Source organism: Lathamus discolor, chromosome 2 (assembly GCF_037157495.1).
Source record: "Lathamus discolor isolate bLatDis1 chromosome 2, bLatDis1.hap1, whole genome shotgun sequence".
NCBI classification, from domain to species: Eukaryota; Metazoa; Chordata; class Aves; order Psittaciformes; family Psittacidae; genus Lathamus; species Lathamus discolor.
Window position 1 is genome coordinate 113,835,349 of NC_088885.1, and position 20,797 is coordinate 113,856,145.

General features: G+C 38.9%; 1 protein-coding gene across 2 annotated transcripts in view; it reads right to left on the bottom strand.

Moving 5' to 3' along the window:
• CDH2 (cadherin 2) overlaps positions 1-20,797 on the bottom strand; it is a 117,701-nt gene that overhangs the window by 38,216 nt on the left and 58,688 nt on the right. For both annotated transcript variants that reach the window (XM_065668172.1, XM_065668173.1), the window contains exon 3: positions 758-984. In XM_065668172.1, coding sequence (XP_065524244.1) covers positions 758-984 — 227 coding nt within the window. The remainder of the gene's footprint in view (positions 1-757; positions 985-20,797) is intronic.

Genomic DNA, 20,797 nt, shown 5'->3' on the forward strand with positions numbered 1-20,797 from the left:
TATGTTAATCTATGAAGAAATTTTATTCTTTACTTGTAAACCAAGAACTTCATAAGAGAAGGTAAGAAACAGCAAGTAGCAAGTAATATAACAGCAAAAGGCAGCAGACCTAATACTATCTTCCTAAAGTAAATGCACTGTTATTTGTATATGGCTAGGTCTGATTTTTGTTACAGTACATAGGTTATCCTGTAACAGCTTCCAGCAGAGGGAGACTATCTTCCTTACCAAGTAGTGTTGGTATCATGAATAATTTACAGTCTCTAACTTGATTATGAAGGGACAAGACAAAGCAAATATTCCCTGCCAGAAATGCTTTCCTACCATTGCTGTGAATCTACAGCTCCCATCTAATAAACGTGACTGATTCTCACACAGATTTATTTATCTTGTGATTATATTTAACCACTTGAATAAATACCCTACTACTTCCAAACAATTAGAATAAAGAACTGACTGTGTCCGACTTAAATTTGGGTATATATCTAAAACAAAATACAAATAAGAACAACAAAAAGAAAGGGACACAAATATAAAAGCTCAAACATAATTCAGTATAGTTAAACAGGCATGTCTTTGCATAGCTTAGTAAAGCTGCAAAATAACAGACTATAAAAGAGTTATTACTAAAACTCCAGCTTTAGGTGTCCCTTAATAAACCGCCTCTTGGAGAGGTGCATGACAGAAAGAATCGAATCCCTATTTTCAGGCCTGTTTGTGGAGATACATTTACAGAGGCTGCATTTAGTTGTTTTACCTTTTCAGAAGCTCCTGTGAAGGTCGGTTCAGGGGTTAGCTTCACTCTCATTTGCCATTCTTCCTGGGTTTCCTTGTCTTGAGCAGACACGACGAACTCTGTGGGCTCTGCTGAAAGCTGAAAGCTTCGCTCTGCATAGACCACACCATCTTCACCTACTCTGAAATCTTCTGGCTCACTGCTTCCAAAGTGTATTTTTTTGTTTCCATCACAGCTTCGAAACCTCACTGTAAGCCAGACATAAAATGAAGCGCAAAAAAATGAAAAATCAGCCCCCTTGAACTTAGTGTGTCATAAAATGCATTAAGAACAAAGATTCAAAAGCAGAGAGGCTTAACTTGTTGCTACTATAATCACACACAATTATGAGTTAAGACGTGCACTTTAGGGGTCAGTCCACATAACACTGACATCTGTGGAGTGCTAAGCAGAGATTTTAACCCTAGTTAGCCTGCCTCCTTTCCAAAGACGCACACACAAACAGAGCAAGAAAACCACTTCCCTCCACATCCTACGCTACATTTCAGTCGGTTTCCAGTGTAATGGCTGCAGGGATTTGTACCTTAAGCCTCACAAAGATCCAGTCAAGTCAATTCATTAAAAACAAACAATAAATTTAATTACAATGCAACCATTAATCATAAACACAACTATGCTTCCAGCAGATTCCCTGCCAACCCAGGTAAGGCAGAAACCCAAAAGTCTGTTAAGAGATTAACTTCTATGCCCAGTTCAGCCAGCTGTATCATCTCAGGTATGTCCCTTACAAGCTCGGGGCCAGAGTTTCCTCATCCCTCATCTACAAGATGGAGGCAGCAGTAATTACCTCACAGAGAAAATTTAAGTTAAAAACTTCATTTTATTATCTTTTTTTAAAATAAATCTATTTCATGTATCACACATGTCCTTTCATCTACTTATGACCTACCCACTGTTTTATTCCTCCACTCCTTCCTTTTGTCCTGCCTGAAAGATGTACACCAGAACAAGAAGTCAGTAAAACTGACTGTACAGATCATGATGTGAAGTTAACAAAACAGAACTGACAACAGGTTGCAGCTTTCTTCACCCAATTGCTTTCACTACTACTTACCTTCTGGGTTACTGCAAATAATAGTAGGTAAAAAATGAAAGTGTGCTTTTATAACCAATGATCATTCTTTAGTGTTTCCAAGGCATTATGAAGTATTTTGATTGTATGCGCAACAGAAGTGCAAAATATCATTATGAAGGTTCTGCTGAAATTCACATAGTAAAGATTAAGATGAAAAGAGGCTTTGTGTTTCATTTCAGTTATTGGACTTTTTATATTGTGCTAAACCATGCACAAACTATTTAGCTTCAAAACCTAAAGGTCCTTCTCAAGAAAAATCACTATTAAATGTCATGCATCATATGGTTTCTTCTGTAATGCACTGTTTCTAGGAAGGCACTGAGAAGAAGAATCATACCCTTTTTCATCTGAACTTCAAGGACTGAACTGATGTTCAGGTGACACATAAAATTTGTTTCCTTACTGCACCCTTTCAGTTATCCAGAATCCCCCATTTTCCCTCTCCTGACAGAAATGACTGTACTTTAAAAGCATCCATCATGTACAAAAATGAGACAAGTAGAGCATTTCTCCAAATAAACAGAACATCAACCTTCTTCATACTGATCTTGGGGGCTGGGCAGGGATACTGCTTTTTCCAGATGGCTTGCAGAGTTGAAAGGTCTGCCTCCATGAAATGCCATCCCCACACTGGGGAGAAGAGCAATCCATGCTGACAAAGCGCTGAACGCAGGAGAATAAATCTGCCTGGGTAAAAGGCACCACACCACCATCAGGGCCCTCCCTGTGGTCTTCCTTGTAGATGTTGCCTTGGGTCTTCCTCATTAGCAGTGAGTGCTTCATTGAAATGCTAATGAATACTCAACCCTCTATATAAGTTTTCATACATATTACTCTCTAGGGCAATCCCTACTGCTCCTCAAATTCATCTTACCTCTCCATAAAGTACAATTCACTTCCTTTCCTATGGATCTACGGACTACCAGTCTGCAAGACTGGAGGAAGGTGAACAGAACCTCTGGCTTGCTGTTCATGTGGGAGAAGAAAATAGAGAGGCAGAAGGTCAAGCTCCCAGATACTGACTGTCCCACTCTTTTCAACACTAAGCCTTGCAGAATGAGTCAGCTTACCATGATCGTACGCTGAAACACAGAGTCCAGCTGAGAAAATGCATGATTCTAAGCTAGGGATATAAAACTACTAGTTGAAACAGCTACCAGTACCCACAATCATTACACCACAGTCATTACCACAGTCCTAATTCTCTAATTCTGATTAGCCAAACTTCCGAGCAGGATATTTTATATCGTTTAGCACAAAAATAAAGAGGTGCCAAGAAGAGTTTACTCAAAAGTCACTACATCTACTAATTTAAGAACATAATGACCGGACTACCAAACAGCACTGCTTGTACTCTGGTTCAGAGGCACGGACCACCCATACACCCCAGGCATGGAGAAAGCTGAGCCTTTTCCAAGTGTCATCTCTGCTCACAAACAAAACTCTCAGTTAGAAACAGTTCCCATTAAGAGACTAAGGAAAAAAAACAGCCAGCAATAATAACCCATAGCTCTGTGCCTCTGCTGACCTCTCATCTCAGCTACAGCTGCTCTCAAAAGCTCTTCTTCAAAGGGTGCCTTGACCAAAAGGCTGAAGAGCGAGCCAGATTCACCTCTGGCTCTTCTCAGACTTACTTCTGAAAAGCAGGGAGTGGGAAAGAGGATGAATATTAATCTAATCTTTGATCATTACTGGCTTTTAAAAAAGATGAAATTTAGAATTAATATTACAGTCATTATAGTCCAAAAGACTAAGATATCACAACAGTATTTTATAAAAAAGTATTTTTGAGCTATTGCACAGTACCATAATATATTCATTTTTGGTATATTCAAAATTCATAACGAAGATGATTTCCTTCCCCATCTTCTTATATATAAAATACAGTAGGAAAAAAAAAACAAAATCCACAATAACAAGAAAAAAAACCTTGATAGCCACTTCATTGATATTCTTCCTCCAGGCAACTGTATATTATGAAATTCAATGAAAATCCCTTTCCTTTGACAGTATCCTGGTAAAAATATAGAAAATTGTCAATACTTTGTGAGAATTATTCTCCCTCTGCAAGGAGCGCACATTAACAAATTATACTCAAGTATAACCATCTATAATTAAATTCCCTTGACAGAGAACAGGTTGTGCAGTAGCTACTCTCTCCCCCCCAACTGCATAGTTATCAGTCTTGTAAATTGGATTTAGACCACTTCGCTTCATTTTTCAGTGTTCAACTGGTATGAACAAAGAGTGATTTCTGACTGTAAGGTTTTAGGTAAAGATTTTTATGAAAATGCTACAGGACTTTCCCTCCCTGAGAATAATGACTGTTGATGCCAACCATGCTCTTTCTAACAACCACAGGAAAGGGAGGCCTGCTTTCCAAAAGTCACTTTGTGTTGACAGATCAGTCATATTGATTCTTTTCATTTAAAAAAAGGTTAACTAGATACGCTATGCAGCATCTTAGTCACTTTACAGGGTAGAAAGAGTAATCAAATATCTGATTTTACTGTTTTTTAAGAACACTCTCTGCATAAATGATCGGTGTATGTCATAATCTGTAAAAACAACTCATGGATTTTTAAATATTTGTCTTTTGAGCATCTGAATAGTATCTGATTTTTAAAAGTTTATTATTTGAAACCACTAGGAAGTATTTAATCGTAATCTGAAATATAACTAGCTTGGTTTTAAAGAGAATCTGTAGTCACATCAAAGCAGTAATATGCAGCATGGGAGCAAGTGCAATTAGTTCGTGTGCTCAAAATAAGGCTGTGCACAAGGATTTACAAAACCAGATCTTTAAACCAAAGAAAAATCATATATAGTATTAGTATAAGATTATTATTAAACATTAGGCACTAAGACAAAGGACTGTTAGTATCCTAATTTGTAAGTCTTTCCTTGTCCTAAAAACAAGACAAGTATAATCTATTAAAAAAAGAATAAAATAGGACCTCTATGACTACAACATTCTAAAATGAGAATCTACAGCTCTCTGGTATTAAAGCAAGCTTTCAAGCTAACACTCTTGCATGGAAGTAATTACAGCGTATGCATACGTGTGTAGTGTACAAAACATTAAGAACGAAACATGCAAATTCATTTAAAGTGCACTGAAGGGCTACACCACTCATGCTCAGGTTAACAAGATGAATGATTCATGGTATCTGTAAAATACAGGTCTAACCATGTACCTTCCCAGTAATCCTGTTACCTAGAACCATTTCTCAGACAGTAAAGAACCTTTTTCAGCTACTTATGTTGGTTTTTACCCTTTGACAACCTGCTTCTATTCTTTTAGTCTTAGGCAAATAACACTGGAATTACTTGACCCAAGGACTGAACACAGAATCATACAGTCATGGAATGGTTTGGGTAGAAGGGACCCATCATCTACTTCCAAGAATCTTCATCTAGTTCCAAAATCCCTGCCATGGGCAGGGACACCTTCCATTAGACCAGGTTGCTCAAAGCCCCATCCAACCCGGCCTTGAACAGTTCCAAGGATGTGGCATCCAGAATGATATGATATATTAATATCACTTTTTCATGAACATATTCATGTACAATATAGAATATTAATACAGGATTTTCATTACTTGCTTTGATACTGAGATAGTTGCATTGAGTTTGCCATCTGGATATCTGCATTTCGAAAATATTAATTTCTAGATAACATCTACAAGCATACAAAGAGAAAAGTGTATTTCCTTCTGTATATTTGCTGGAATGGTATTACACCTCTTGAATGCTATTCTCAATGCCTAAGCATCAACTTCAAGACGAAGACTCAGAGTACATTATGGAAATCTCAGCAAATTCCAACAACATATGCACTCCAGCAATACAGTTAAGAGTGTGTACCATAAAACGGAAAACCCAGGTATATTTAATCCACCCAGGATCACTCTGCAGCAGATAAAATAAATAGAGTAAGAAAGTAGCTTACACACAGCTATCCGCCAGGTACCACTTTTACCTTTGACAGAATGAGAAATTATATGGAAACATTCTGCTTGAACTGCCTAGCTATCTGCATACTTAATATCTGAACACTATCTTCTCCAAGAACACTCTATATTTAACAAGTCTCCCTACTTTTCAGAGAGAGAAACTGGAGAAAACCACACTAAAACACACTTTTAAAAATAAATACTTTATAAATTAGTTATTTATTCAGACTGGATACTTCTCTATCTGTAAGGTGATCTCTCAAGCCTACTAACAGAGTGCACATGCTCATATTTCAGTTCATGGTTTGCTGGAGTGGGTTGTGAAATGCCCATGAGACATCCTTTACTACAGTTACAGATGACCTTCAAGAGAAGTGGGGTTTTGACATCATGGTGGACCACAACAATCACAAAACTAAACTTGCCTCTTCCACCACCAGCAGCACTCCTAAAATGGGTCTGATTTTAGAACTTCCTGAGACCTGCTTAAAACATTATTTATTTTTTGATTTTTTGATACATGGGTGGTCTACAGCCAGGAAAATGTCCTGTTCTTCACCTAGAAGCTGAGAAAATTAGCTACAGAAATTTGTCAATACAAAATAAATATGCAATATAATCAGGTTATTTTAGAGAATATCATTTTCCTACCTGTATTATAATTCGTCATAGTATCCTTTAGAGATACTTTAATACACCAGTGTTGTTTCTAAATAGGTTTTAAGTCTTTTTTCTAATCCCCTTTCCTCCTTTTCTATCCATGCACTGTAGTTTATCCTGTACTCCAAACCACACAGAAAAATCTCAAAGCACTCCTCATTATGAGCCTTTCTGGAGCAACCAACCTGCAACACCTCAAAAGAAAGCCTGGCTGTCAGAAGGCAGCTGCTTACCACTTTCCGAGATGCAAGCCTGCTAATTCAGTAATTGCTTTTGAAAAACTCTGCCTTTGGGCTGAGCTCTGCATTCTGCCACCCCAGCCCATGCACAGTAGAAGGCTACTACAGCAGGTCACACAAAACCAACTGGAGTTTTGCCACTTACTAAGGGCCAAATATCATGCCATTTTCACTTGACTTCACAAGCTTTACAGCCTGGTGCCAAGAGAAAGCCAGGCTATGAAGCCCACAAGATGGGAAAAAAAAGCGTCACACCAAAACGTTTGAACTGACATAACACTGGGGATACATTCAAGCTATTTACCAACTTTAGGTGCTCCATGATCCGACTCCTAACAACTTAACTTTCCCTATTTCCATACTGTATGGAAATTTTTACTCATTCTTTAATCATTTGTTTATTCAGTTAGGAGAACAATCATTAAAAGGAGAAGTGATCTCCAAGACTTACGATTTAATTCATCCTGTACACTTATTTCATTAACTGAAAGCAGTGCCAAAGTGATATGCAGCAGGCATTAGGTAAAACCTCATACTAATACAGGACTTTGTGAAATTATGATGCTGCTAAGCCAATAGTCTCCTGCAGAAAAGCTATAAAGTTATATGAAAAGTTATATGACACACTGGTAGAAATAATTTGTGCTAGTTACTGCAACTAATGCTCATTAAGTGCAGTGCTTCCTGCCCCACTCCCTAGCCTGCTAGATCTAGATAGACAAATATGCACGTTTCCTAAAATAACATACTTTTAAGGCAATCTGGCAGCCTACACAACAGAACAGTGGACATACGCCTCCTTCTCCTTACTTTTGCAGCACATATTTTTATTCTTAATTTGTACAACTGCATTTTGATTTTTTTTCCCCAAGTATTTTGTTGCAGGGTGTAACTGGGAAACATGAACACCCAGCGCATACTCTGTTGTACTTGAGAGGACCGCCTCCTCATAAACCCTACTAACTAAGACACTAAAACATATTTCTAAAGTACTTTCTTTCACAGGTAACTATCACCAGACTGTCTGATTCCCGCATTCACAGTGAAAGACTCACACAGTTCTTTAATAAAATGCCAATCTAGTTCCCAGTTCCCATAATCCTCTTTGTTTACAGAACAAAGTCGTAACAGGCATGCCAGAATGAAAATGGGGATAATGTTCTTTCTATTCGACAGAAATGCCTCTGCAGCTTTTCAGAAGGGGAATACCAGCCATCAGCAAAACACAGGACTGGTATCTCAAATAGAGTCCAAATTATATCTAATTCACTGACCCTTTTCAGTCCTTGCCTCTACCACTCACTGACACAAAGATCTTCTGCGCTTTGACACCCCTTTTGTCTTTATTTTAGAAAAAATAAAATGCAGAAAAAGAGAATAAGCATCTTCAAGCAGAGGAAGTACTTCTTTTTCGACAACTGCTTTTGTTTTAAAATACAAAAGGCTTCTTTCCGGATTCCTCCACTCTGTATTGTTTAAGCCTGTTTCACTATAGATGAGCCTATAGGCCCCTGCAGAGTTCTGCACCAGCTTTTTTTCTAAACGATGCTAGCTGAAAGAAAACTCGGTAATAAATGTCATTTCTGTACTCTGGAGTATGCAATGCGCCTTTAATACTTTCCCAAGTATACTATTCTACACAGTAATAAAAAGAAGGATTAAACACTAATCTCTTATACCCATAATGCATCAACTGACTACACCTGCTAAAATCCAATTTGGTAATTAAAAAATATATCTACTCAACAGTCAAACCCGGAGACTAAAGGGAAAGTACTTTCTCTGCAGACGGGGAGCAGAAAACACAGTTTCAAAATTCAGGCACTTTACACAAACCTATTTTTACCTCTATTCATTTTTATGTGACCTTAAGCAGTGTAAGAAACAAATACCTACAATTATAGTGCAGCAATTAAGGGGCAGTTTTATTGCTACAGTAATGACTTAAATACCTATTAAAACTGGGTAAGCAGCTTTTCCTTTTAGTCTATCTTTAGAAAATGAAAAAAAAAAAAAAGTTAGCTTTTTCTATTTTTCTTCTTTCTTTTTTCTCCCTTGTTAGCAATAAGGAGACTGAGAATAGATGCTTTTATATTGTCTCTTTGCTAACTATTCTTGGCTCAAAGTCCTTCTAGGCTTCAGGTTTTACATTTTTTTCTAGCTCTTCTTTCTTTCCTCTTTATACCTCCTCCTCCCTCTCTATCCAGGTGTTCTGTTTTCTTGATTTTCAGAACAAATTACTTTATTCCCCAAGACTCCCATTTTTTCCTACCCTCTCTTTCAACTGTGCTCCTGACAGAAATGCAAAGGTGCAAAAGCCTTACTAATTTCAGGCTGACAACTCTGTCTGCAGTTCAGGCTTCAAGTACATCTAGGCAAAAAGAGCCTGTCACTGGAGGGCTGTCTTAATTAAAAAATAAACTAATTAACTAAATGCAAATGCAGGCTTCTGGAGTTTCTGTAAAGAGGCAGGACTTGCTGAATATCAAACCAGTGCATACTTTCAAATGAGCTGATGATCTGTTTCACCAATACAACTGGTCAGCAGTTTTCCACAGCAGCTTAAGCCCCCACACAAAGAGGGGTTTAGGAACAACAACAGAACATAGGGAGAAGCATGCATGTATTACTTACATGCTGTATGCTATTTTTTATAATGAAAATAAATACAATAAAATTATATTAGATTTTTTTTTTACTAAATTATAGGACTTCTCAGGCAGAAACAAATGTTGTATTTGTATTGCATTGCAACAAAGAAAAATTCCCAGCTCCGACAAAATGGCAGTGACCATGCCAAGACTCCTGCTTCCCGTTTCAAAAAACAGCGTCTTGAAGTGGGACCATTTAATGTTCTGTGTTCTGCTGCATAAACCAGGACAGTACCCATCTCTTGGGAATACATTTTGCAGTCCCTCCAATGGGCTACAGATGCAGCAAGGGGACAGGGAACAGTTTTCCCTGAAGCTGCCCTTCAACTTCACAAACCAGTGCACATTTGAGAGTGTGATGACCTTCTATGATTACCTGTGTTGCTTCTTCTTTCTCCTTCCTTACTCAGTTTGGTCTGTCCAACAAAGGTGGCTTTTGCCACTCTACCACCAGCCATTCTGGGCACACTATGCACTAGTTTTCCAAAGCTGCAATTATTTTTAATGACTTTTGGAAAGTCATTAGTCACCCTCAAGGAACTGTAGCAGCCCTCCATGTCACTTCTTTCCTAAAAGATAAATTCTGTTATCTCCAGGGAGAACTTGGAGAACTTTCCAAGCAGTGGAGGTGGACATGGACACAGCTGCACCAGCATTCCCACAGGAAAAGGCAGGCACAGCCCATCTCAAAGCAGAACCACCCTATAATACAAGGCTGTTCATCACCTTAGCACATGGCTAATGGTGGAAAAATATCCAATTTGCTTGAACGCTGCGCTTTTTTATCAAAAAAGGGCAAGAAACCTAACAGTTGACGAACAAGGTGGAAGAACAGCAGAGACAGCCTAGCAGCATTTACACTGATGTGTTAGATAGCATAATCCCTGGGATTTATGATTTTTATTGCTATCACTGGAACATGAACCGTCAGTAGGCCTCAGGCAGAAAAACAGCTGGCATGGCAGCTTAATGTTATGTCAGACCTTAGGTTATTCTTATTAAACATAAATATCTTACCATAAAAATCAAAAAAGCATTGGTGACTGGCACAGGCTGGTACAGTGTATTTCACAGCCAGATCACAGTAGACTCACACAGCAGAGGTCTCAATTAGTTAAGGCAATATGTCTATATCATTATAAGGGAGTATACCTGTGTGTGAAAAAGTAACTTCTAAATGGGTATTTTCTGCCTGTATATACCACTTTCATAATTTAAAATGGAAAAGCTGATGTGCTAACTAATCATTAATTAATTATTTAAGAGGCGGAATGTCCTGGGTTCAGGAGTAGCAGTCATTTTTCTCCTTCTTAGTAGCTGATGCAGTGCTGTGTTTTTGACTTTTGGCCTGGGAACAGCGCTGGTAACACCGATGTTTTTAGTTGGTGCAAGTAATGTTTAGGCCGACCAAGGACTTTCTCATGTTCTGCCACGGAGGAGAGGAAGCAGAGACAGGACACCCGACCCAAACTAGCCAAAGAGGTATTCCATATCACAGCACGTCATGCCCAGGATGTAAACTGTGAGTTACCCGGAAGGGCTAGTTCACTGCTGGGTTGGGCTAGGTATCAATCGGCATGTGGTATTGTATTCTCTTCCCTTGTTATTTCCCTCATCATTATTATTATTGGTGGTAGCAGTAGTGGTTTGTGTTAGTGGACTGTTCTTATCTCAACCCGTGGAAGTTACATTCTTTCAATTCTTCTTCCCATCCCTCCAGGAGTGGGGGAAGAAAGGGGGCTGGAGGGGGGTGGGGGGTGGGGTGTGGAGGGCGGAGTAGACTGCATGGTTCTGATTTATGGACTGGGCTTAACCTACGAAGTACCAAGAGAACTGGCAGGAAAATGCCTTATTTCACATATCTGAAGGTACCTCTATCACCTGGGCTGTTCATTCAGTAGCTTGTTATAGCATCTCTTCAAGCACACCTCACATTGCCCCTAGATGCAATATCTGTGTGTAGATACCTTAAAAACAAAGGGCTACTAACATTAGCCATCCTGTTTAAATGAATTAGAAATATGTAGGGAATCATCCAATACTGTTGACCACAAAAGTTCATCATAGTGAAACCTTGAAGTTGTATTCAGTCCTACATATAGCAAAGAATGATTAGCATGTATTTTACATATTTTGCCTCTTGAGCTACATAAGTACAGTGATCAGAAAAAAACAAATCCAGTGCTTTTGAGTGACTGGCACTTAGTAAATACTAACAGATTACGATATTTAATTACTTTTATCTTCTTGGTTGATTATCTAAACCATATTCCCGATGAGATGAAAACCATCCCATTATTGCAATGTTACCAAATCTCAACAGCACAAAAGGTATCAAAACAGGAAACGTCTGACCTATTGAGCCAGGACTTCAGACTTGAGTCTTGTCAACCTGCTAGTTTACTTTGTGTAAAGTCTACCTGGTAAGCTAGAGAAACACTAGCTGCAAGCAGAAACAGTATCCTTGGTTCATGTCTGAGGGCACTATATGCTACAAACTCTTTAAAATGACCACCATAAGGTCACTTCTGTACAGCTGACACAGGTTCAGCCAAAATTCAAGCAACACTGCTTTTCTACAAGAACATTTACCATATCTTGTCTAGGGATTACAAAATTAAGAGGCTCAAATAATCCACTTAAATTGACAGTAACAAAACTGACAGGAATAAAAAAAGGTGTTATGTTAGGAAAAAACACTGATAGAAACTGTTTTCTTTACAAAACGCAGAGAAGCGTGACAGCAGCACAACATGGTACCTGGGTTTATATAGCAAAGAAAAAGCACACTACAACCCTTGGATACAATATGCAGACAAATGAGAGGGATACAGACAGACTTCATTCAAGAGCCATCTTTCAGTACAGCCACTGCAAAATTAAGACATACTTTAGGATCTTATGCCAAGACAATGTTGTGCAAATTTATACAATTTATTACAGGTGGAAATAGACAGACACAGACCTGACTAAACACACTCTCATTTAACAACTGCAACTCAGTCCAGCCACAGAAGAGCAGAAAAGAAAAAGAACAGGTCTTCTGATGTATTTCAAGATACATTTCCTATGATAAATGCAGCACTTTTCTTTTTTTTTTTTGGTGTCTAGACTTTCCTGTGGGCCTTGTGAGCGCAAAACATAAGGCACTTGACATTCAAATTGTGTTAGACTGGAATAATGCCTGAAAATGGCAGGGGTTTGACTGATTGAACTAGAACTGAAGATTCTACTTTTAGCAAAGCCTAAGGATGGGAGCAGGATATTACCTTTCTGAACCCTTTTGTTGGGTTGAACAGTTACATGAGCTTCGAGACAAAAGATTACAGTTATAAATATCACAATGAAAAACCCGTATGCGATAATGGCTCCTAAAGGGAATCATTAGGATTCATTTCTGTATGTGGCAATTAACCTATTACTGTCTGAGTCAAACCTATTTTGCTGAGAAGCAGCGAGGTATTGTACTCTATGCAGTCTTGATTTCTCCATTATTAGTCATGACACTCTAAGTTTCTTAGTAAAGATTACACAGCATCACCCTCCAAAGGTCCAGACTGCAAACTGTCTAGGAATTATCCCTACAGCAATCAGTATAATGGGACTGATGCCTGAGTGAGAGTCCTAGGTACCACATGAAAATACTAGTAACTTCTAACATTTGCATGAATCAAACATGGTCCAGCCACCACGGACAACAGAAACATTCAGTGGTAACTTGCAGAATCAATGCATCACAAAAATGAAATGAAATTTGTCTTTAGAAACCTAAGCAGTCTCATTTACTCCAATAGGAAGGCATTCCTCCTTTGCTTACCAGAATACTAAATACCTGTTTCCAAAAGGAATTTGGGCAGAAAAACCCCATTGTAATTTCAATGGCTATTTCAGCTGTCATCTGCATTCCTCTCGATTTTCCTCAGATGTTTGAATTCCTTAAAAAGTCACCTGTGGCATTCAGTCATGAGAACAAACACCTCTTTTCACTTCCTCTCCCCCAAAACAATGCCAGTTTGCAAAGTGAATAAATAAACCCATACTACACTTGCTATATACTTTAGAAAATACTACCTAGTGTGTCCTACAGGAGAGACTGCTGATGCAGAGATATTTTTTCGTAGGATAAGCATTATCATGAACATATTGTACAAAGATCATAGAAATGCTGTCCTGTGGTAGCTAATATAAGGAGATTCATGATCTATTTAAATTATTATGAAAGTTACTCATGGCAAAATTCTTTCCTTTCCTGGTGCATGATGTGCAGTTCCTTTGCAATAAATCTCAAACACTTACTATAACCAAGACAAGTTTTCGTATGCATATTGAAAATGCTTTTGGTCCATAAATGTAATAGTTTCACCTATTGAGAGAAGACAAAGTCATTCAGCGAGACAACATACTGAATTTCTGTTGAAACAAAACTGTAGAGCGTGAAATAGCAACCTGTCATCAGATGTTGGAAGTCTGATGTTCAGCAGCAGCAGCTAAAACCACTCTTTCCTCCCACCTATGTCTGAGGGAATTGACAGCCATCTGCACGCAGGTTTGGCCAGCCTACATCCTGCATTGCAAACTCTGCAAAGCTCTTTAGGATCTATTTCACTAGGGTTTAGGGCTGTGTTCCAGGAAATAGAAACCCGAAGTAAAAACCACACCTCCAAAAATCACAAGCATAAAAACAAACCAAGCCAAACCACCCCAACACAAAAAAAACCTCAACACAAAATTCCTCCTCACACATGCACACTCCGAAAATTAAACCAAAATAAAACCAAGGCTCAAGGGTGTCTGCAAGCATTCTTCACTACAATCTATCTTCTATTAAAATGTGCACGCTGCAGCTGAAGAATGGACCCCTATCCACATCACCCTACCTCACTTCATATTAAAGGTGAGGAGAGTTTATTTCCCCTCAGGACAAGGCTCCCAGTGAATACAGCCTGACAGCCTGCAAACACAGGCTGGGGAGTTGTCCAAAAGGCACTACCCAGCACATGTGCCATCACGTGTCTTTCAAGCTTTGGTCGGACAGGCTGCTCACAGAGACAGTACTGCAGACCTTCCTGCCCAATGGAGAGAGTCCACATGGTTGGTGCATAACATTTTGATGAGGTAATCAGACAGTTATGAAGCAATATGATCAATCTGATCAGCCTTCTCAGCCAAGCTCCCTGAGTCCAGAACAACTCTTAAGTTGGGCAATGATTGTGGTAAATGAGTGATGCATTATTTTGATCTGCCTCTCAGGGCTCAGATCAAGGTATCTAAAGCTCACCTTCCCATGAGAAAGGGTTTTCTGCAAACTAAATGCAGCCTCTCCCAGCAGCAGGAGGAAGCAGCAAGTGAAATGGAACAGATCTGACCTTAAACTAAACATCTGAGCTACATTTTAAAACACTGGCACCGAGGCATTATTACTTTGCTTTGATATGCTGCCAAGGCAAAGCAAAGAGCCACTGAAAACTGAACTCCATTTAGAAGTCACGTCCATTTTTCAATAATCCTTGCAATACCGTGTACATAAGGATGTTACAAAAGACAACACACTATGATGTCATACAATAATAATATTCATGTGAAGGTTTTAAGAGATTCAATGCTTAATAGCGTTGTAAATCAGAAAAATTACATTAACTGATGCCACAAATGAATTACATACAGTAACTTGGGTATGAAGAAAGGCATTAGGGTAAAATTAACACGACTTGGCTCAGAAGCACGTAACATAGCTGCTGTTCTTCATTAGAAGTTAACATTTTGATAAAGTTCACTAGAGTGCTTTTTTCTACACAAATGCAGAGATGTCACTTTTAATGTGCAACTGTTGGCATTTTGCCCATTACAGACGCAACACAGATCTTTAGAAAACTGGTATCAGCAACCCACATGGTTTTTCCTTGACTCCTTTGTTGCTGGATATCTCCAGCTCCACAATTCAACTTTTTTTGTTGAGGACCATGGAAACAGAATAACTTGAGACATCTGATATTTTAGTCACGCAACAGTGATTTATCTGTAGTACTCAAAAAGCCCTCAGGATAAAAATCAGTAACTGCATTCAATCTATTTACAAATCACATTCAACTGCTCATGTTCAGCTGCATAGCTTTCTTTTTACTTTACCTTACTTTCAGACCAGATACATTTCTTTTGCCATGTATTGCAGCATTAACTTGTTTTAGTATTAATTAATTTCCTGTTCCTTAACACACCTGTCTCCACCATGTCTTTTCTTAACTTGCTTTCTACATATGACACAATGCAATTCTCTGCCTTCACATTTTTGAACTAGATGTCTCCAAGAGGCTTTTGCCATAAAACGTGTCCATGTTGTTTGCGGCAATACTACTGATACATATCTCCTTGTCTCTTGAGTGCCAGTGAGATCTCTTCTATCATTCTCCAAAACAGGAAAGATACAGAGAGAATGAAACAGTCTTAGCTCCAAAGGCTGTAAACAAAGTTGTCTTCCCAAAACCTTGATGCAAGGTGGCAGAGCCAAGACAAACAGCAATGCCCTAGGAAACAGATCTCCTTCTCTTGGGACAGCTTACCTCACAATGTATTTCAGATCTAACAATATGGGCACATCACTTCTTCCCACTATTCTGTCAAATGCATCACAACCCAAGATGCTCTAATTTAGTGATGAAGAACGGCCGTAACTCATGCTATCTTTACAGGAGATTCGGAAACCATTCTTAAAGCCACCCTAACAAAGAGGCAAGACTCTCAAAGCACTGCCCTGAAAACCTGTCACAACTTAAACTTCGTACAGGAATATTTGTCTTCCTATTTAAAAAAAAAATAAATGAGTATGATTCGTGTAAATGTTTCCTCTCTTGCCAAATTGGAGCATTCTCTCTTTGTATCCTCATCAGATCAAAAACGTACCTGAGCCTGTGTGGTGCTCATTGACCTGAAGGGAAAACTGAATGCTTCATAACAAAAAAGCTGTATAATTTCTCTAGACAAAAATTGAAAGAATCCATCTTTCCCTAAATGTCTTTTCAGTAAGGTAACAGGTTTTATTTTTAAACTACTATTAATATTTCATACTTTTCTTGATTGTGGTCATCAGCTGCAGGAGGGTGAGACATGGCGTGTTTTAAGTAATGTAATAAACAAGGCATTGTTCTTTACTTTTTCATCCAAGCCTGAAATACATTTACAAGACCTAGTCACCACTTTGAATTAGACTGGCTCTTCAAACTAAACACACTTTTGATACTAGTTAATGCTGTGCTGTAAAATACTGCTGCTTTCCAAAATGAAGTTTATTAAGTTTATAAAAGGTATATTTACGTTTCCTGACTTAATACTGTATTTACTGGACCAATAGACAAGTCTACATTTCTCATCTGCTTATAAACACAGTGCACACATAGTAACAATCTAATTTCCTTACTATGGATGATAAATTCACAGAAAAACAAAACACAACCTTCCTGGGGCTTTCAAATGCATCTGCCATAGAACACAGGATCATAGAATAGTTTGGGCTGGAAGGGACCTTGAAGATCATTTAGTTCCAGCCCTTCTGGCATGGGCAGTGACACCTTCCACTAAACCAAGATCTAAGGCAAATAAAAAATGTCCAGTAAAGGAGGCCAGGAATGAGGCATAATGTCTATCCCTTCCCGTATTAATACCACTTTACTGGATCACCCTGAGGAATGCCCCTCCTTCATCAAAGTGTTTTCCTGCAGAAAAGGACGGAGGTTGAAAGATGATAGGTGAGGAGGATCCACTGCTACTGCTGCCAGGGCTGAGCTGGGCAGTACCACACAGCACAGGGCAAGCACCTCACCATAAGCAGTTTCTACTCCTTCTAATTGCTCCAGACCTCTGCCTTTCCAGACAAGAGATGACACCTCAGCCTCTCCTCAGACAATGAATTTACGCTCAGACACACACACATGCGGCTCGAGAACACAACATCAAATGACAGAGAACTGCTGTAGCACTGAGTTTTACAGCGATACTGCTGCAGGGGAAGCTCTGCCATACAGGCAGGACAAGGGGTCACACAGGTCAGCAAAGTATCAAGGGCAGCAAATTGTTTAGTGACTATTTTGTTTACTGTGCGAGTGGCTTTTGACTAGGAGGGGTGGTAATTCTTTCCAGCTTGCCTTGGGCAGTGAAAGCTATAAAAGCATTTGTACTTGACTGGTGTCTAGGGAAATCAGGCTGAGTCCTAGGTATGCTCCTTTATCAAGTTTGCCAAGTGGTATGCTACATGTGGCATGCTTTTATATTTCTTTTTTCTCTCTCTCCACACCCCCCCTCCCGATTCTTTCACATGTCCAGAAAGAGCATCAGACAAGCCAGTTCAAAAGTAAACAAAGAGCAGGCAAACAAGTGCCTCCAACACTCAGTATTTAGCAAGCTGCTTTTGTGAAGGTTTATAATTTGAGACAGAATTTGCCCCCATCTTTACAGGAAAACACAGTGCCAGGCAGATTCCTCATGAGGAAAATCTCTCCCAGGCTAAAGATTTGCATGGCAAGTTGAAGGAAGCAACAAATGACTGCAAAACAGTTTTATTTACAGCTTGGCAGAAGCTAAGTGACAGTGCCCACTAGCAGCCATACTAATGATAAAAACAGAAATATGGATTTTTAAAGCTTATTTATAGGCCATTATGTAGTTTATGCTGCACCACTGTCACACGTTGAATGAGAAATTACAACACAGCTAGTGAAAACAGGGAATTTCAGTAATAACCTTGAACAATCTTTTTATCTTTCCCCCCAGCTCTGACAGAGGAAAAAGTGCAATTTTTGTCAAAACTCCTAAAACTGAAGTCAACTGTAAAATATTATTCTTCGAAGAACAAGAAGGTGACTTTGGCTAACACTAATCCATTTACAGAAAGGAACAATCCACCTTTCAAAATGAAAATTTTCATTTAACATGAAACACTGAAATTATTAAAAACTTAACAAACTGTAAATTGCGATTTTTATATGCAACTATGAACGATAACTCAGAGTGCTCTTTTACGTTATTTTGTTAGCACACAGTAGATTAAAACTAACTATAGTTTCAAGGTCTTAATCATTATGTAAGTCAATGCCCACATCAGTCAATTTTCTAAAACCACTGCATACACGTGGAACAAATGACTCACGGCGCAACTGAACAACTAAAGGATGGCTTCCACAATATTAGGGTGAATTTAAGCAAGACCTGAAAAGCCTGAATCAACCAGCCATAGCCTGTTAATGTTGTAAGTTAAAACCTTAAGTTCTTACAAGTCTATAGGAAACTTACTTAAAAAATTTTAAATAAGAATCACCACCACCGCTTCTAGGCATTACTGCATTATTCACTGCACTGCCCTCTTGAAATTGTTGGACGGTGTCTACTGGAAATTTGAAGCCATGTGGTTTTTAAAAAAGAAAAAAATTAGAAATATTGAAGTAATCTTGGTGCTGTTTATACGTGCTTTAAATGAAGCAAGAGAAGAAAAAAAGGAGAGACTGCTATAGAAAAAGAGATATGCATGAGTTTTTGCTTGTGATTTCATTTGAAAGTTAAACAAAACTCCTTCCTGGAAAGGCATCTCAAATTGATACTTGAATAAATAAAACATCAACAAACAAACACCAGCTTTTCCAAAGTAAAGTCACTGTGTTTGCAAAGAAAGTGGTAAAGGGAAACAAGTAGATACCTAAACCTCTCTATACTACACATTGGTATTGATTTGAGAGAGTTTGGTATGCAGGAGAACTGCAAGACTGGATCCTAGGGAAATGAAAGGAAGCAATGACGCATTCTGATGCCTGGAACCTTTCCAATGAACAGACGATTTGCTCCCGTGGCTTTTGCTAAAACTTCTCATAGGTAACAGAAAAGGAGGGGGGATCAAGGCTGACAAAGCATGAAGCATGTCCCAGTTTCCCCCCTCCTTGGCAGTGCATCCCCTTTCTTCAATTCCAGGCTCTGCAGAGACCCTGGTAAAACCAGAGGAAATGTTTCTGAATCAGTGCTAAGGGAATACAGAACTGGTCTCAACAACTGCACATATGCAAGGGGGCAATGCTTCTAGCACATTAGTTACGGCCCTGGTCAATACACATCATGGGTTGCTCTCATTCATTCTACTGCAGGCTACAGCTCCACTAACAATGCCTTATTCCCAGTCCTTTCTCTTGTCTACAGGCAAGTCCTTACTTATTCTTTCAACTATACCAACACAATGCTTGCAGAAATCAATTTTATCTTCAAGATACTGAATTCTGACATACAAATGGATTAACGGATGACAACAAACACTAAATGCACGTAGCATCTCCAGGATCTGAGATGGATTTGCAGGCACATGTAACACATGCAGAATTGACAAAAGATCCTTGATAAAGATTTCCTAACATTTATGTTATCTATCTAGATGTTTATCTATACATTTTTACAGTATGTTGAAGTTGCTAGTAGAATAAAACTGCAGCCACTTAGATGAATTTGCCATGAGAGGAATTTATTTCCTTTGTGTCAGCATATGGGTCTCAGCCACTTCTGAAAGCAACAGTAGGAAAACCATTTTCGTTACTCCTACAGATGCCTAAGCTAACTACTTTGACAAGGCCCACTGCAGGGATGGAGTGGTGTTCTTGACCATTACAGGTGCAAAACACAAATAATTACATTGACTACTCTTAACTTTCGCTTAAAGAGACCAGAATCTTTGATCCAGCTTCCCCTAGACAACCCTAAGGAAACAGAACAACTGTAATTCCCAAAGCCCCTAACCTCATGGGAGACAACATACGCTGCCCTCGAAACCGTATTTCATCATCAATTTTCTTCTGGGCAAGTGGCAGAGAAGTTTGCTACACAGAAGAGGACATAGAGGCCACAATTCCGGGGCAGATAAGCACTGGAAAAAGATTGTGATGCTGCTGCTCAGAGAACATGTACTATGAATAATTCCCCCCACCTTCCCCTATACTCCCCCCAGATTATGCAGATTTGCAAATCTGCAAACTGACAACTACACAGAAGTACTAAAACAGGAAGTATTCAGACTATCTGAACCTAAATTTGAAACTAGCAATCATTCAAAAGGCAGCATACATGGGCAACAAAGAGCACGCAGAACACAAAATTCAGTACATCTCTATTCAGTGGCAGGAAGGCATCTATTATCAGATGGAGAATGGGCCTGAAATGCAAAGAAAGCCAGCATTGTTGCGGGTGTTACTAGGAACATCCTAACTGCTCGTTACAAATATTCAAAGAAATCTGAGCTGGGACAACCCCAAAACAGTATCTGTAAAACTGATTAACCAAAGCTTAATTCTTGTAATAAAACTGAAACCAAAGCAAGCACATAAAGTACATAAGGTACTACCCAGAAAACTCTTGGATAAAAAAGAAACAAACAGCTAGAGGCTGGCCTTCACAGCCCATCT